Source organism: Astyanax mexicanus, chromosome 9 (assembly GCF_023375975.1).
Source record: "Astyanax mexicanus isolate ESR-SI-001 chromosome 9, AstMex3_surface, whole genome shotgun sequence".
NCBI lineage: Eukaryota > Metazoa > Chordata > Actinopteri > Characiformes > Acestrorhamphidae > Astyanax > Astyanax mexicanus.
The window spans coordinates 8,797,272-8,816,552 of record NC_064416.1 but is presented as its reverse complement, the minus strand read 5'-3'; the positions used below and the strand labels follow the sequence as shown (position 1 = coordinate 8,816,552).

Here is a 19,281-nt window from a genome sequence, read left to right as displayed (position 1 = left end):
GTACACGATTGTGTTACACAGTAGGATTCTCTTAATATTGAACAACGGTTTACATTTTTTAATCCTTCCACCATATTTCTTCCATTTCTTAATGAAGAATTTAACAAAAACTTTAGAACATTGTTTTTTCAGCTGCTCTCAGAGCTGTCTGAAGGGTTTTTAGGCCTTTGTGATGTAATTTCTCAATACTACCTCAATTAGGTCAGTGACTTTAAATAGAGTGAATATATGTAATTCATTATTTTACATATTTCTAATTTAAATTACATTACTTGGTTTAAATCTATTTTAACTTTTACATTATAGATTTTCTGTACATTCTTGTAAATTGACATTGACCATGATTTCATTTATATAAGCAATACATTTTTCTTTTGCTAAAAACATTCAAGGGCACGGGTACTGTTTATAGACACTGTATGGATTGTGGATAAATAGTTATACACAGAATGACAGCCTCCGAATTTATTCAGGTAGTGTTTATTAGAAAAAGTTCAATAGTAACAGTAATATTATAATATTTTGCATAGGTGTCAACATTTCCCTTCAGGAACAGTAGAACTAACCCATAATGTTTCATCTGTCTTAGACAGACCATTATTATACAGTGTAGAGCTGACAACCAGTACACACACTTTTCTCACATTTCTCAATATTCACAATCACACAAATGTGTTTATTACACAATTATCAAGTATGATCTGTCTGATTTAAGACAAAGTAGGTCTCTAAAAAGGTCTGGTTTTACAGTTCAGCACTCTTAATTGCATTTAGGTTGCATAACAACTACAACAGAAAAACTGACAGACAGGAACACAGTCCACCAGGCCACCTTAGGGTGGAACAACCAATCACTGACAGGCCCTTTAACATCGATTTACAGGCCTGAAATTAAACCAAAGTGCATTTCCTCAACATTTAGGGAACATTTCAAGACATCACAGTGGACACCTTATGCAGTCTAACAAAACATAAAATACAAAGTCATCTATAGTAAATTAAACAATAGATATACAGTATAACGGGATCAAAACAGTAACATATATATATATATATATATAAAAACACTGATTTTTTTTCTGAACATTTAGAACAGTCCAGATCTGAACAGAGAAATTTGCATTGAATATTATCTTCAGTCATAGAAATATGAACATGCAAACTGCAAAAAACGTGAAAAAACCTACTAGTCAATATCTCTAATATTTTTATTATGACACCAATATGAAGAATCTCTTAAAATCAACATTTGTACATTTGTGCTTTACTTGTTTAGTGATATATTTGACAATTGACTTAATTAATAATAAGGCTTGTCTCAGGAAGGTTTAAGGCGATAATTATCTCTAGACAGAATTCCTTGAAACAAGCAAAACAGGTCTAAAATATTAGTATAGCTATTAACAATAGTTTTAACAAACAGTGAAAAATAGTAGGCATACTGACTAGCTCTAGGATGAAATAAGTTTTTTTGCAGTGCATTTGTGTCAAAACACTCATTGAGCCACAGCTGTAGATCTGTAAATCGGTCATGTGAGGTAGTGAACGAACTGTAAACACTGTGAGTAGCAGACAATAATATTCAATACTGCTAAATTCTTTAAAAGGGCTATTAAATACTCTCTAACATATTCACCAGCGTTCTGTCCTCCTTATACCATCTCTAGAACATTTTCTCAAACTGTATAGATGTTCATATCGCTCCATAACGTACATTTCTGCGCAGTTTTACAGATGACAGGACCAACAATGCCTTTATTATTATTATTAAGTTAGGATCGTATGAGTATGTCCATTATCTGCTCCAACTCGTGTATTTCCCTCGAACCTGAGGAAGAGGATGGTGCAGGTGATGAAGTGGACAGAGACGGCAGATATCTCATAAGTTCATCCGCAGGAAAGGAGAAAGTATGTGGAGCAAAACTGCTCATTTCTCTCCCAAACACTGACGTGTCGAGGTCCATCAGCAGGTCATCTATGGTGCTTTCCTGGAAGATGCCAGACACAACGGCAGATGTTCCTACGCTGGACGTTCTGCAGCTTTCCATCATGTGGGTGAAGCCAAGGTTCTGCTTGAACTTTCCATCTCCTGGAAGATTTTCAACAGACGCTAATGGAGTGCGCTGAGGAGGAGGAGGAAGAAGAGTAGAAGGAGGAGGATTGTAACCACCATCAAGAGCTGCGTCTAGATTTTTCAGAATAGCAGAAATGGCTGAAGACAGGGAAAAGTCCTCCTCCGCGGACCAGGCCATGAAGTCGTCCTCATTCTCTTGCAGCCCCAAGGAGTAGGCGGAGGCACTGTGCCCAGAAGGAGCAATCTCTCGCTGGGACAGGAACTCAGGCTGTGGCCTCGGAGGAGGCTGTGGTTTCCAAGCACTAGTGGGTTCAGTTAAAGAGGTTCTGACCTCTGACTGGACCTGCCGGAGAGTGTTATTGATGAGAACGGAGCGGAGTAAGCTGGGCTCCACCAGGGCCTGGTCACGCTGGTACTTATCCAGGGAGATGTCCAGGACAGACTGCAGCTGGGTCTCCCAGAAGGAGCCTCTGCTGTCTTCACTGTCATGGAGCTTACGCTTCAGCCCCCGCGCCACCATTGTTGTTCCACTGCGCAAAGAAACAACAAATCAGTCAAATAAAGCACCAGAAAATATTTGTACTTTATAATGATATCTTAAATCTGGCTGTTTCTGTTTTATCTGACTGTCTCATGGTATTACATAACTTTGGTTGTCTAATAAATAAAAAGACCCTGAAGTAGTTTGCAAATGATACAACAGAATAATTTACTAGAAACCTATTTTAAATGGGTTTTTATGTTTATATATATATATATAGCAAATGCATTTTTTCAATAAGGGTGTGCCATATCGCATTGCACCCAATAATATCTGCAAAATGTTTTGCAGATATAAAAAATAAACTACATATATTGTGATCTTATTGAAGGTTCTTTATATTTTGTATTTATTTTCCTTATTACTGTACTTATTTTCATTGTTTTGTTTGCAGTTTTTTTGGTAGATTTTTGTTAATATATTACTTTTTTTTTTTTTTACAAAATCAGTGTTTGTAAGTTAGTGTTTTTGAAATAGAGAAACATTTTTAGATTTATTTTGAATATATCAAACTCATGTTTATGCTAAATAAATTAATACTTTAATATTTATTTTGTTCCAGTAGTATATTTATGACACTGATAAAAAAATATATATATTTTTTTATATCACCAAAAAATATTATCACAAAAATACCCTGAAATATTGTGATGTTATTTTAAGTCCATATTGCACACCCCTAATTTACATACATTCCACATTTATCTACTGTTCCTATGCTGATGCTATAATATAACGTGTGGCTGCTACAATTTAGTTAAGCAGCTCCAGTTCAAATGCAACTATAACTTGTGACTGTATCTCTAAGAACATTCAGTTGCAATATTTTGTATCATTTTCCTTGTTGTGTGAGATAATGACTAAAGAGAACATGTGAGTAGAAAGGACTAAAACCATCTAGTTAGTTAGTTTGTTGGCGGAAAGAAACCTGATACCACAGGCTTTAGTGCATATACAGATTTATTTAATCTCCTCTGTTTTCCAATCAGCATTTCAAAAGACAAAACCATGATAAAACTGCTTTCTGTTTTACTGGTGGCTGTGTGTCTTTACAATAGCAGGCTGTTAATGCAATCATATAAAATCCTGATAAGAAAACAGTCAAAAAATCTTTCTAATCTTACGGGAGGACTCAGGTTTGGTTCCTGTGTTTATTTAGGGAGATACAAGCTGGATGCATCACTTTCAGGGTTTCCACTCTTTAGGAAAAATATACAACATATATGATTGTATATAATGAGTCTATTGCTAGTCTATTTTATTATATTACTATACATAATTACTGGTTGTTGTATTTCACAGAGCCCCTAAAGTATGATGATATAAATATAATCCTTAGGGTGAGAATAATTACCTTTTTGGTTAAATACAATTTTTAATTTATTTATATTAGTTGCAATAGATCTATTGTTTTAGTTAACCTGTTAATTTAATAAACATGGTTTGACTCTTTGAACAGTCAGAACTGGTAAGAACTAGCTATCTAAATAAATGTGAAACCAAAAAAAATGAAACTTTAGTTATTTTATTGTTTGCATACAGTAGGTTGAAAGCTAAAATGTAAGGCACATAAATGCTAGATAAAGATATTCGAAATATAAAAATTACAAGAATTTTTAAATCAGAGCGTAACAGAAGCCAATGATCCAGAATGTCATGATACTAATAATGCACTCCAAATATCTTCATATATCCAGGAAAAATAAATAGTAAAATAAATGATACTGGATGATACTACACTTATTTGATACTATAATGCTATTATACTTATTTGGCACACCCAATTAAAGTATACTTTTTAAAAAGTATAATAAAATACAGATTAAGCAGGTAAAAATGTATGTATATGTAGAAAAAAGATACTTTCATAGTTTAATTATTCCGCATATAGTCCACTATTATTTTAATATATAAACACATTTTTTTACAAGGGCATGGATGAGAAAGAATCTAGCAGTCTTGCAAATAGTGACCCTGCAAAATCCGCAGTCTTTGTAAAATCTTAAAGTAAAAAGTATGTGACTAGTCTTTAGATGTGATCACATAGTCTTTTAATAGTTTTTTTTCTAAATGGTGTAGTGAATGGACAGCATAAGTAAGAACTGGAGACCACGGTAAAGTTAGTTTCATTTTTTATATTCGACTTTAACTTTACCGTGGTGAACTGGGGGCAGATTTAGGCGGTCTGTAAAGAGTTTTAGCCAAGTTAACGCTACCATACTAGCATAAACTATCACTCTGTGATGGAGAAAATATGCTGAATCTATATTACTTTTATAAAGAGATTGAAAGCAGCTACACAGTGTGATATTACACTTTAAACTTTAATAAACATTACTGTTTATTAAAGCTAAGCTAGGCTAGTTAGGTTAGCTTACCTACCCACAGTAAACTCACTCAGGTTAGTTACCTTAAAAGCTCCTTTACTGAACCAAACCCGTGTAAAAGCTTCAGTCTCTTACCTGTAAATGTTATAAGCGATCCACAGACCGGATTCAGAGCTGATTAAATCTGATTAAAGTCTTCAATCGCTGAAAAACGGAGAAATCTCGGAGCTCCGCGCGAAGATCTGAACCGCACTGATTCACTGCTGGGCGCTTTTCCCGCTCGCGATTCAAGCGCTACACGGAAACACCGCCAAAGGGATTGTGGGTAATGTAGTTTTTACTGCTATAGTTTTACCAGAGGTTTTTTAACATAAAAAACGATCAAAAACGACGTTTACTTCGCACAATAATAATGAACAACTGTATACACATATAAAAAAATAAAGAAAAATATATAATCAAACAGAATTTATATATTTAATGCAATTAAAACATATTTTCTGTTTTTTATTTTTCACCGATCTAAAATCTTGTAAGTTAGGGTTTTCATTACTCTACAATCGTTTTCTATTTATGTATTTTATCCTGCTCCCCCCCCCCAGTTGAGTTATGCCGTTTACCCCACTGACTCATTAGTATATTAGTAAATAAATAAATAAATGCACATATAAATACATTTATGAATTAATAAATAAATAAATAAATACGCACATAAAAGTGAGTTAAACGCTTTCAAAATGTAATTTTTTTTTTCTGTAAAAAAATGATCAAATATTTACAAACTATGGTTTGGCTCAATTGCTCCATAGAAACCCATTCATTTTTAATGTCATTATTTTATTTAATCTTTTATTCACAAATGTAGAGAAAAGGACTAATTTCTCCTCTAAATTCTCTAAAGTATATCCATGTCTGGTAAAAGTATAAAACAATGTCTTGCCCGCTGTTAGTTTGTAACAGTACTAAATGATTGCAAAAGGCATGTTGAGGTGAGTTAATCTATATATCTATCTTTATAAGTTAATCGCATCGGAGTAAGAGATTAGATAAGTATTTTGTTGGAGTATTCTAGTTTGTTTAACACATTTAAGTTACTACTATTCCTTTGGTATTAATATTTAATTTAGGGAGAAAAAAACATATGTATTATACATGAGTATTTTATACAAAAATGAAGACCACTTTTACATGTGTTTAATAGGAAAAAAATGTTTATTGTACAACTAACAGACATTTCCCTTTTTATCAGAACAAGCAGGCACATTGTAACAAGTTTCTATTTTATCAAAATGTCTTTGCATATAAAATCTACTGTGAGATTATTTGTGAAATAAAAAATTATTGATCATGATAAATATGATTGGATCTGTTCAAAAGCTTCATGTGAGTAAATGTTAAAAGGGCACGATATGAAGATTTAAGGTTAGAGGTGATGTATATATGTTAGTATCTCATTAAAAAGCTCTTGGCTGGTACAGTTCGTTTAACTGTACTCTCCACAAACGCCCACCGTCTTCCCATCCCACTCTGAGGTGGACAGACACTTAACGAAGAAGTGTCCGAGGTCGTGTTTGGAAATGACTCTTCCTTTCAGCATGTTCTCAGTCGCTGTGTACTTCTCCGTCAGAGGGTGGTTATCTGTGAAGCAGGACACCAGGGTTAATAAAACAGTTCGCTTCAAACTGATTTTAAAGTTAATTTCCCTATTTTTTATAACAAAATTCAATAAATTAGTCAATAAATGTTTTTGTAAACATTGTTTTAAAAAGTAAAATTATTCTAAATAATATCTGAATTATTCCACTTTATCTAGCTTTAGAATTTTTATATTTAAATAAAACTGATATTTAGTTTTAGTTCTATATTTAATGTATTTTTCTTAATGTCATACCCATGTACATTTTTTATGCATTGTCTTTAATTTAAGAATGCATATATATTTACATTCTACTAAAATACATTCATTTTAATGGGCATATAAAACACTAGGTAGTCTAGTGCATCCTACATTTACCAACATTAACATTTTAATATAACATTATAGTCATTAAGGCATTTAGAAAACTGTGGTTTGTGGTGGGACGGGTAGTGCACTATAGGACTCTGTGCTTCAGCCTAAGCTTTTGTTCTTAATGGCATTTTTTCCCCTTACATTACTTTTACTTTTATACTTTAAGTAGTTTTGAAAGTAGTATTTTTACACTTTTACCTGAGTAAAAAGTGGTATCTATTCTTCTACCCAATCATTCTAATATTGAACTGCTCAGGATTCTCCACAAGAGGGAGCTGGTTGTGCTTTATAAGAGTCGTTTTTTCAGTCAGAGCTGCTGTATGTTGGTACTGTCAGGTATTGTTGCAGGTCTGTGATTGTGTGGGTCTGTGACTGCAAGCCTGTGATGGCAGGCCTGTGACTGAGCGGGACTGTTATTGAGGGTCTGTTAATGAGGGTCTGTTAATGGGGGTCTGTTAATGGGGGTCTGTTAATGGGGGTCTGTGACTGTGAGGGTCTGTGACTCAGGGCTTGTGACTCAGAGCCTGTGACTCAGAGCCTGTGACTCAGAGCCTGTGACTCAGAGCCTGTGACTCAGAGCCTGTGACTCAGAGCCTGTGACTCAGAGCCTGTGACTCAGAGCCTGTGACTGTGAGGGTCTGTGACTGTGAGGGTCTGTGACTGTGAGGGTCTGTGACAAAGGGGTCTGTGACAAAGGGGTCTGTGACAAAGGGGTCTGTGACAAAGGGGTCTGTGACTGTGCGGCTCTTTGACTGTGCGGCTCTTTGACTGTGCGGCTCTTTGACTGTGCGGCTCTTTGACTGTGCGGCTCTTTGACTGTGCGGCTCTCTGACTGTGCGGCTCTCTGACTGTGCGGCTCTCTGACTGTGCGGCTCTCTGACTGTTCGGGTCTGTGACTGTTCGGGTCTGTGACTGTTCGGGTCTGTGACTGTTCGGGTCTGTGACTGTTCGGGTCTGTGACTGTTCGGGTCTGTGATCGTGTGGGTCTGTGACTCAGAGCCTGTGACTCAGAGCCTGTGACTCAGAGCCTGTGACTCAGAGCCTGTGACTCAGAGCCTGTGACTCAGAGCCTGTGACTCAGAGCCTGTGACTGTTCGGGTCTGTGAGAGTGAGGATCTGTGACATTGCGCATCTGTGACTAAGGGTCTGTGAATGAGGGCATCTGTGACCTTGCGCTTCTGTGACTCTGAGGGTCTTTGAGAGTGAGGATCTGTGACTAAGGGGTCTGTGACTGTGATGGTCTGTGACTGTGATGGTCTGTGACTCTGAGGGTCTGTGAGTTTGCGCGTCTGCGACTAGGCGTGTCTGTGACTAGGCGTGTCTGCGACTAGGCGTGTCTGCGACTAGGCGTGTCTGCGACTAGGCGTGTCTGCGACTAGGCGTGTCTGCGACTGTAGTGTAGTTACCGGCGATGTGAGGGGGCATTACAGCCACATAATCCAGGCCAGACTCTTTCAGCACTGTGTACATCCGGTCATGGTCTTCAGTAACAGGAACCAGGCGGGGGGGCACCTTACTCCTGTCCCACAGCAGGAAGGCTAATAGAGGAGTGAGAGGGAAATAGCATAAAATAGATTTTTAATAATAATTGAAATGTTAATAATATCAATAAACAACAAATTTACTACAATTGTGCCTTTCATACAAGTGACTAATTAAAGCATCATAAAGTGAGAATTGTTATTTATTACTCCAGGGCTCCCCCTACAGTCAGCAACTATACTTCACCTGTCACTCATCTAGGGCTAGACGATATGGCCCTATAATATTATCATGATATTTTAACATACATTTGCAACAACATTTTATATATATATATATATATATATATATATATATATATATATATACATATATATATATATATATATATATATATATATTTGCAATATGATATAACACCCCCAAAGATGGTCAGTGATCGATTATGTTCATCAATGATCAATCCTAGTGCAGTAAATTCATTGTGCAGAGTTACATCAGGATGTTAAATCCTGCTGACATCATAACCTTGGTGGGCGGAGTCACCTATACATTGTCAGTTTGGCAAGTTGCTTTTCCAGGTGTTGTGCTGAATTCTGCATCTCTGCCAAAATTGACTCCCTTTTAAGTGCATCAAGCAGCAGATTAAGTGTAACAGATTGTCCTGAGATTCATTGAAATTATGTTTATAAATAAAGATTAATCTACAGTTACAGTAGATACAGAATCACCTGCGCAATTTGTTGTACCAGTAGTGCTGCAAAATGTACATGCACGTAAAGGAAAATGGATTTTGGCACAACACAGGGGCTCTTTATTCTTCTTGTTTTGTTTAAGGGCTGATGATGGTCTGCCTCAACTTCCTGTAATTGTTTTGAAACTCTCAACTATTTTGAAAAGTGCTTTCGCACTGCAGACAAACCGGACCCTGGTTCAGTATATTCTGCCTAAGACTGCCAAAATAGGTGTAAATGCACGCTAAGAAATCACTAACCAATTATTTAGTAAAAGTAAAAAATAAATACCTGTTGTGGCAGACAGGAAGGTACTACTTTTGAACTGAACGAAACGTTTAAAAATGTGAAATAAGACTATGCTAATTGTTGTGAAATGTGTAATTTGTGTTATAAAGCTTAGTTTTGTGTAATAAATGGTGTATATTTCGTACCAGACATGCAGCCAATGACCTTGCGGATGCCGCGGGCCTTCATGGCTTCCAGGATGTTACGTGTTCCCTCAGACATCATGGTAGTGGGACCTGCAGACAGCATTATGCAAATGTTATTTTTCCGTACATTAAGCAGTAAAGGAAATCTAGGGGTTCCCAGGTCCTAGAGCTACTCAGAATCACTGGCCACAATGCAGGAATATTCCCTGGATAGGTCACCTGATGCCAGTATTAGCATTATGTAGTATAATTACATGTAGAAATATATTTATAATTACATAATCTAGAATTATTATTGCACTATGCTTTATGTATTACTGCAGAAAATGTAACATATTAAATAAAACATCTTTAAACTCTATATATCAATTTGCTTACTTAACTTCAAATTAAGGGTATGCATTATGGCCCTAAAATAATATCCAAAATAATATCCATATATATTTTAGGGTATTTTCCAAAATAATAATATTCTTGGCAATATGACAAAAATATTTAGTAAAAAGGAATTTATAATGTCCCTGATTTTGTGTAAAATAATAATAATTTAATTAAAATAAAATAATGACATAAATAATAAATAAAATAAATAAAAACAACAAAAATATAACATAAATAAAGTGCTGTATATATAGTGCATGCCTAAATAGTGAAAATCCACAGGTAAATGTACCAAAAGTACCTAAAAAAACATAAAAAATAAAAATAAAAAATATTGCTATTATTAAGATATGGGCTTTTTATTGTGTCAGTATTTAAAAAAGAATACTTATTGCAGGCTCAATTTGTTTGTTTGTTGTTTTGAAAACAGATATTAATATATTTTGTTAATATTATTGGTTTAGGATTTGAATTAAGATGTTTACTATCCAGTTCACAAATTCATTTACTCCTTATAGTATAAAAAATAATTCTGCCAACTTTTAGTTAATTAAAAAGTATACCTTTAGTAAAGAAACAAAATGCAAGAATTGAAAAATAATTCTTTAAATTCACTTCAGCAGGTTTTCTGTATTTTATTATAAAGCAAGTGCTGCTCCATACAGGTCTCTGCTCTTAACTTACTGAGGTCGTTCCTGGTGCCCAGGATGATGATTACCGCATCCTGACCCTCCAGCGTCTTCTTCACGTCCTCCTTATTCAGCACGTCTCCCACCACCACTCTGGAGGCTTTGTGGTCGGCAGGCAGTCTGGACGGATCCCTCACCAGCACAGTCACATTATAGCCTGGAACAAAATACAAATAAAACTAATAAAACAATAGATCCTTTTACAGATCAAACTAAATGTAAATGAAAATGTAATAAAACAAATCTGCTTTATTCTCTGGGTAAAATGCAGACAATGTTTTACCATAATTTAAATAAGATTTTGGGTCTAAAATGTGTTTTAAACCCACATATTATTAAATTGGTGGAGGGACACATGCAGGGTGTTGTGCAGCAATAAAGTAGTCCCTAAATCATCAGCATTTCACATAACACCAGGAAGACATGTTTAGTAGGGGCGGGATAAAATATTGTTATTAATATATATCATAACGTTTTTGTTTGCAATACATTATTGATACAAATACTGATTGAAATCCTGCGAAATTGACACCAGTGAATCCATAATTCCTGCTATTTGCTTATTTAGGAGTATTCTATTCTCTTAAATGATACAGATGGTGTGCAGTATCATAAAGCATCGTCATGTGATATATTGAGTATCACAAAATCACAAAACCACAGTACTGTTATATAATTTTTATCGTAATAATATTGTAATATTGTATCATGAGATGCCCTGTGATTTCCACCCCTAATGTAAAGTATCCTGGTACATTTAAATAGTAAATCAAATTTTGCATGCAGGCAAATTGCATGCAGTCATGGTTACTCAATGCCCCATTTAACACACTTAGTGTCCAGTAACTCAGTAGCTATGTTCTAAAGTCCAGACTGCAGCAGAGGTAGGGTCCTTGAAATAACTGACCTATGAAGAAACTTATTAGTAGCCTATTGGTCACACAAATGTAACAGTAACAAGGCTGGTAAAAGTGTGAGTGTTTAACCTGAAGTGTTTACTACGATCACTAGTACTACAGCACTAGTATGTATGCTTGCTTGATTAGCATTCGCTATAGTAACTCACTAAAATATTAATAAGCTAATGTAGTAGCAAAATATAGTTTAATATAGTATAATTACATAATGTATATTTATTGTTGCATAATTTATTATGTAATATCACAAAAAGTGTAAAATATTAAATAAAACATTTCTAAACTAGTTAATAACTTTATACTAGGGGTGGGCGATATGGCTGTAAAATAATATTACAGTATTTTTGTGATAAAAATATTGTTGGAGATGTGGCAAAACAATTGTGAACAGGGACTTATTAAGATCCTAATTTTGTATAAAATAATAATAATAATAATAATAATAATAATAATAATAATAATAATAATAATAATAATAAAACAAAATTTTAAATGGAAAAACAAAAATCTACCACAAAACTAAAGTGCTATATATTATATAGTACATGCATATGAACCGCAAACAAACTGTTAAAAGTAAAACTGTATTTAAAAGTAAAATTATCATCAAGATATGTATTTTTTTATTGTTTGAACAACGTTTGTGATATTGCAAGCAATATGATATATGCAATACTTACATCACTTGTGATTAAAATGTATATATACATTTATATACATCAATAAAATACATTGAGAGTGACAGTCATTTTCAATGCAGCTGAGAATTTACAATTCAACAGGGATTGAAAACATAAAACATAAAATAATAAATGAATTAGAATTAATAACCATAAGATGAAAAGATTTTTTAAATAAATACATTTATTATAATGATTAAAGTACATATTTAAATAAGAGGAAAATCTAAATACAATAAAAAAAACACATGAAATAGTAAAAAAAATTAAATAGTAAAAAAATAAGGATACATTCAGTGCATCCTCAAAATTGCTTTAAATAGTGGCTTAGAAAGGCAGGCTTTCCTCAGCTGCAGACTTCACTACAAACTGTGCTACAGACTGACCTACAGACAGAGACGCCCTCTCTGGATCAGGCAGATAAAGCAGGAATTGAACGTTATATTGCTATCTGTGACTCAGCATTGCCCTCCTGTGCACCATGACTGGACAGAAAGCCTGACCTCTGCGTGACTCAGCACTTTTACAACCATCTCATGATGAGGGAAATCATTCACCATGTGAAAAAAGAGGGAAATCAATTCTGACTCTTCAGCAGCTTCACTAAAATTAGCTTCTATTTCATAATAAAGAAACTCACAGTCTTCATTCCTTTAAGAGAACTGAGACTCTGTAAAGCTAAAACTATTGTATCTAGTATAAAATACTCATTAAACTTTATATAAATAAATAACTTATCCCCACTAATAATCTATAAAGCAAAGTTAATGTTTTATAATATCACCCCAGTGATTTATAATAACATCATCATCTCTAACCCCAGTAACCTCCCCAAAGACTCAGCTGCCATCAGAGGTTATTTATTATGAATTCTGCTGCTGTGGTTACGAAAAGGCTATATCTCCAGCACTATGTATATAGACTATTATTTCTTATCCCAATATTAGAGCTCTATTCACTGCTGTTCATTTAGTCCAGTATGACTCATAATGCAAATAGTGTTCAGTATTGTTTTAAAGTATGTTAAAGCATGTGTCTTTATTCCAGAATTATTTTTAGCCTATCATAATGTATCATGATTCTCCATCAAATAGTAATGTTTTATAACTTAAATCCAGTGTGAATCCGAGTATTTTAAGTACATTTTAATTGGTCATTTTGATTTCATGGAGTTGCTTAACTGTATTGTTGTTTTTTGTATTGTTTTATCTCAATGTAACTTTCTAGGATGTTGTTTTGGAATACGACCCAGTATGCTTTCCTGTATTTCAACTTCATAATGCACAACCAGTATGAATCTTTACTTCAGTTCCTTGTACTGTAACTTAATTCTGACTGGTAGTTTAACTCTACCCACAGTATGATTCTTTATCACAGTATGAATCCTTTATGCATTTCCCTCAGCTGTATTCTGATTTCCATTTTTGTGTTATTTAATTTCTATTTAATTTTAAGCTAATTTGACTTTTTTCAAGTACGATATCCATTGTGAATCATTATTTTCCCAGTAATGTTAGCCTAATAATACTTTTAATGCTTTAATATTTCTATGCTAATATGATTTTTGTCCCAGTATGATTTTTTATACAGTATGATTATTTATACAGTGAGAATCATTTTTGCCCAGTTGCCTCTATTTTACAACATTGTGACTGGTACTTTAACTATACACATTTGTTTATCTCTGTAATAATGCGATTTTTTCCCAGAAAATGTTTTTGTAAAGACAGACATAACTTTTTTTTATGCTAGCATATTTCTAAGCTAGTATGACATATTTTGTCCCAGTATAATTCTTTATCCATTATGAATCCTTAATGCAGTTGCCTGAATTTTAACAACATTTAGACCGGCACTTTAACTGTATAACAGTAGTTTTTGCATCCCAATATATTTTAATATTCTAGCATAATTCTATGATAAACTCTTTTTTCTAGTATGATCCCTACCATTCATTATGAATCTTTATTGTAGTTGCATGTAGTTGGTACTTTAGAACAGTATAACTATATAACAGAAGTTTTTTGCATATATATATATATATATATATATATATATATATATATATATATATATATATATATATATATATATACACACACATATATATATATACACACATATATATATAAATAAAACATTTATAACTATATTCTGACCAGTTTTTTAAACTATATACCAGTATTTTTTTATACAGATATAACTATTTTTATGCTAGCTTTTAGCAGTATGACTCCATATCCCAATAAGAAAACTTTTTTTAAGCTAGCATCTTATTAATGCTATTATAACTTTTTCCATCATCCAGTATGAACTTTTATTGCAGTTGCCTGTATTTTAACTATATTCTGACCAGTCATTTATCTGTTTTTTTTATACAGAAATAACTTTTATTGTTAATAATATAATTTTAAGACCAGTATGACTCAATATCCCAATAACGAAACCCTTTATAATTGTAGCATATTATTAATGCTATTATATTTTTTATCCCAGTACAGTATGAATCTTTATTGCAGTTGCCTGTATTTTAACTTGTATTGCTAATTTTACTTTTTTTTTTTAGACTTTTTTTGTATGACTCCATATCCTAGAATACCCAGTACCCGATTATAGGTGTTTGAGCCAGTACTTGGCTTTAGTATGACTCTGTAATAGTAAGTAATGAGTAAATTCATTAAGAGCTGCAGAATTTTAGCATGCGTGTGATCACAGTGCCACTATTTATCCCAGTATGACCCAGTATGACCTGGATCCCAGTATCAGCTCAGTCAGTCTCACCTGCAGCAGCTGCAATCGGTAAGGTCGCGGCTCCGGTCATCCCCGTACAGCCGAACAGCGCCACGTTCTTCACCGCATCAGCCATGCTCCAGCGAGTGTGTGTGTGTGTGTGTGCGTAGAAGTGTGTTAAAGTGTGTGTAAAAGTGTGTAAAAGTGTGTACGTGTGTATGTGTGTTATCTTCTGCACGAGCGCAGTAGACCCCTCTTAAGCTCACCACTGAGCTTCCTCACTTAAATACAGTACAGCTGTTCAGTTTAGGAATGAATCGTTCTGTGAATCGGTTCTTTTCTGATGTTTGTTTCACCCCAGACCACAAGAGCCGATTCACAACCCAACTGATTCGAACTTACATACCTGATTTATCTCCAGTTATGGAAACAAATGTTTGAATGTTGTTTTCTGTCTGTAATGCACAGAAAGAAGACTTTGATATTCTACTATAAAATCTATATAGAAAATAAATCAAATTAAATAAAATATTTAATCGTGTGTTTTATATGTCACATTGATCTTTTTATTTCATGAAATAAAAACATTTATTTTTATTTTATTTCATAAGCGGTGAAACACATGAGTAAAAAGTGTTATAAAGCACATTAAATTAGTAAAAAAAAAACAATTATATACATAGCACAAAGAAGCAGCAAGCAGAAGTTTATAATACAGTACCAGTCAAAAGTTTGGGCACACCTTTTCCTTCAATGTTTTCGTTATCTCTTTATTTCATTTATTTACTATATGAAAAATTAGGACCAATACCAAGTGTGCAGCTCTGTCCTCAAAGATAAATGTGCTACTTAGAAGAATCTAATGTATAAAACATGTTCTGGTTTGTTTAACACTTTTTTATATTTTATATTGATGTTGTATCTCTTAACAGTAAAAAGAGATACTCTGCTGTTTTTCCAGTGCATTGGGCGGAGCCAAGCTGTAAACATGTTAATTAGCTGGTTCTTGGTCTATTCTGATTTTGGCAAATGGCTGTTAAATTTGTGTCTGTATAAACCTTATTTAATAATTTCAATCATAACGTAACGAATAATTATTTAAGAGTCGTAATATAATAATGTGAAAAAATGTTATACATTTGGCTTATATATTAAGATTATATAATTTGCCCGATTTTCTTCTATTCACATATGATAAAACAAAATTGTTATGATTGTGTGTTTATTGTTCTTTTATGTTACTTAAATTTATATGTGCTTTATTATTGCTTTATTAACTGCATTCTGTGAAATGAAAATAAACAAATAAATTCATTGAATCACACAGTTTGAAAGAATCGGTTCGTTAAACTGATTCGAACTCCTCAGTGGCGTCACCAAGGACCGCCTGCAGAACAGCTCACGTGCTTGACTGTCCCATAGATATCGCATCCTCCTGCGCTGCTATTGGCTGGTTCTCATTCTCTCATGGAGGCTTCTGATTGGCTAGCTGAGAAGACACTCATATTATATGCTTAGGACAGAGAAGAAGCAAGCAGGAGTTTATAATACAGTACCAGTCAAAAGTTTGGACACAACTTCTCATTCAGTGTTTTCCTTTATTTCTTTTTTTAGGGTTCAAGCACCGAAGGTGCGTAGAACCCTATTGTTTTTGCTAAGATTTTTCTTCTTCTTATTATTATTATTATTATTATTCTTTTTCTCCTGTAAAAACAGTTGTGCAGCCTAAACCGTAAGTCATAGAGAAATGAGACTTGGTAGGTAGATGTAGGATCAGTGCATCTCGGTGGACAACAAAAATGGCACCGATTGGTCAAGTGGTGGCGCTATAAACAAGGAAATTCATTTTTCACAATTTTCTCAATAACTCAAAAACCATAAGACCTACATTCAAAATTCTTTTTTTGATGGATTCCTTGGGTCAATACCAACAACTTTCCAATTTGGACCATGCACTTCCGTCTATATAGATTTTGTGCTAATTTGCATAATATGCAAAACCTACTTTTGCAAACTAGTCCTAGGAATTTTGACCAATCCTGGCATGTTTGGTATCAAAACACTCGTGAGAGCATGCGCTTCAATATTCATTAAGAAAAAGTTGAAATATGTAAACAATATGGCCGCCATATGCAAATTAGTCCTTCCGGATATATGCCCCATTCACTTCAAGAGGTAAATTTGGAGCACTGTTTCTCAGCAACCGTGCAACCTAGCAAGTTGAAACTTTGCATGCAGAATCTATCATACAGCCTCTAAAGGATGTTCAAAGGGCAACTTAATCAATCAACATGGCTGAACACCATCAGCCAATCAGCATTCAGCAGACATTTTGGCAGGCTGAATGTTGCCCAATCTGGATGATATTTGGCAGTTATGTTCAGGTGGAGACACTGTAGTGACCTGCAAAGTGCTGAAACAATCCGCCCACTGGGGGGCGCTGTTCCAAAAAAACGAGTATATGTCAATCATGCTGTACTATTTTGACATTTAATTGTTTTTGCCATATTTAGTACAGTGGCTCTGACAAATTTCTCAATACAACTATGTTTAAAAAGTGCTTTGTTCATTCATAATTGCTAATTGTTTGAAAATAGCTATATTGAAACTAGTCTCTGGATATTTGGCCTATCACCTCCATTTCAGTCTTGCTGCACACTGTAGAGTCTCTAGGTAAATGTTCATTAAAAACATTTGTGAAAATTTCACATACAATACTCTCCAGGCATCAAGCAATCTGTGCGTCCTTGGAATTTCTAACCTAAATTGCTGTAACTCTGCAGTATTTGCTGTAATCTCACAATGTTAAAGACCTCTGTACAATATCACTCTGATGAAGCGCCATTTAATACAGAACTAGATTAAGAATAACTTGACATTACATGTCATATCAGAACATTCACTCCTTTGTGCCTCTTCTCAACATTAATAACAGGTGAAAGACTTTTGATCATTTTAAATGTGACAGAATGTCTCCAATTGTGTTAGACCTTCTTACACATCACCATCCTATGCTCTAGTAGGCACCATTGTGCTAGTTGGTGCTTGATGAAGCGCCATTTAATTCAGAACTAGATTTATAATAACTTCGTAATTACATGTCATATCAGAACATTCACTCCTTTGTGTTAATTTAAACTTGTTTGGTCAAACATTTCAGCTTGTTCTGCAAAGGTTCAAAGGTCAATCTGAATACCACTTTGTGAACATTCTGGTTGAAGCCACCTGATCAATACCAATAACATGTAGACACCTTTTGACTAGTTCTAACTCACTTAATGAATATCCTACAAAGTTCACTAGATTTACATGTGAATTTAAGCACTGATCAGGTTGAAAGGCCTCTGCTCAACATTAATAACAGGTGAAAAACTTGATAATTTCTAAATGTGACAGGGCATCTCCAATCATATTAGACCTTCTTACACATCACCATTCAATGCTCCAGTAGGCACCATTGTGCAAGTTGGTGCTTGAACCCGATGATTGCCGCTTGCGGCTATATTTTATTATTATTTTCTACTTTGTATATTAATATTAAATACATGAAAACAATTAAGAGACATGGAAATATGTAGTAAACATTAAAAAGAGTGTTTGTCCTCCTCATTAATCTTCTGATCTAAACCTGATAAACTGAGATTTGAGGTGATTTGGGATGAGCTGGAGCTTCAAGACGCTGAGAAAACTATTCCAGGAGCTTTAATCTGAGCGATTCTATTAGTCAGCAGCTTTAATCTGAGAGCAGACATCCCAAATTGCAAAAGTTGATTTCAGGGAGGTGATGAATCTGAATTCCGGGAGATTATATGTGACTCGCGGGCATCCGGGAGCCACTGCCGAAATACTTGGTTTGTCTGTGAGAGGCTATAATAATCAGTAGCTTTATTCTGAGGGGTTGTTTCAGTGAGAGGCTTTAATTTGAAGTGCTGTATCAGTCAATAGCTTTAATCTGAGTAGGTGTATCATTCAGTAGTTTTAATCTAAAAGGCCATATCAGTCAGTAGTTTTAATCTAAGGGGCTGTATCAGTCAGAAGCTTTAATCTAAGGGGCTGTATCAGTCAGTAGCTTTAATTTGAGGGGCTGTATCATTCAGTAGTTTTAATTTGAGGGGCTGTATCAATTAGGAGCTATAATATATGGGGCTGTATCAGTCAGTTGGTTTAATCTAAGGGGCTATAGTCAGTAGATTTATTCTGAGTGGTTATATTTGACAGTAGTTTTATTCTGAAGTGCTTTATCAGTCAGTGATTTTAATCTGAGGGGCTGTCAGTTAGGGT

General features: G+C 34.3%; 2 protein-coding genes across 2 annotated transcripts; both read right to left on the bottom strand.

The window, feature by feature from the left end:
* Positions 1-464: 464 nt before the first annotated feature.
* sertad3 (SERTA domain containing 3) lies at positions 465-5,233 on the bottom strand. The gene is made up of 2 exons (XM_007251568.4): positions 5,078-5,233; positions 465-2,604 (listed from the first exon to the last, which is right to left on the bottom strand). The coding sequence occupies exon 2, from the start codon at positions 2,592-2,594 to the stop codon at positions 1,773-1,775; it is 822 nt and encodes a 273-aa protein (XP_007251630.2). The 5' UTR covers positions 2,595-2,604; positions 5,078-5,233; the 3' UTR covers positions 465-1,772.
* Positions 5,234-6,135: 902 nt separating this feature from the next.
* blvrb (biliverdin reductase B) lies at positions 6,136-15,298 on the bottom strand. Its single transcript, XM_007251569.4, has 5 exons — positions 15,052-15,298; positions 10,669-10,830; positions 9,604-9,693; positions 8,360-8,491; positions 6,136-6,580 (listed from the first exon to the last, which is right to left on the bottom strand). The coding sequence occupies exons 1-5, from the start codon at positions 15,134-15,136 to the stop codon at positions 6,426-6,428; spliced, it is 624 nt and encodes a 207-aa protein (XP_007251631.1). The 5' UTR covers positions 15,137-15,298; the 3' UTR covers positions 6,136-6,425.
* Between the last annotated feature and the right edge of the window lie 3,983 nt (positions 15,299-19,281).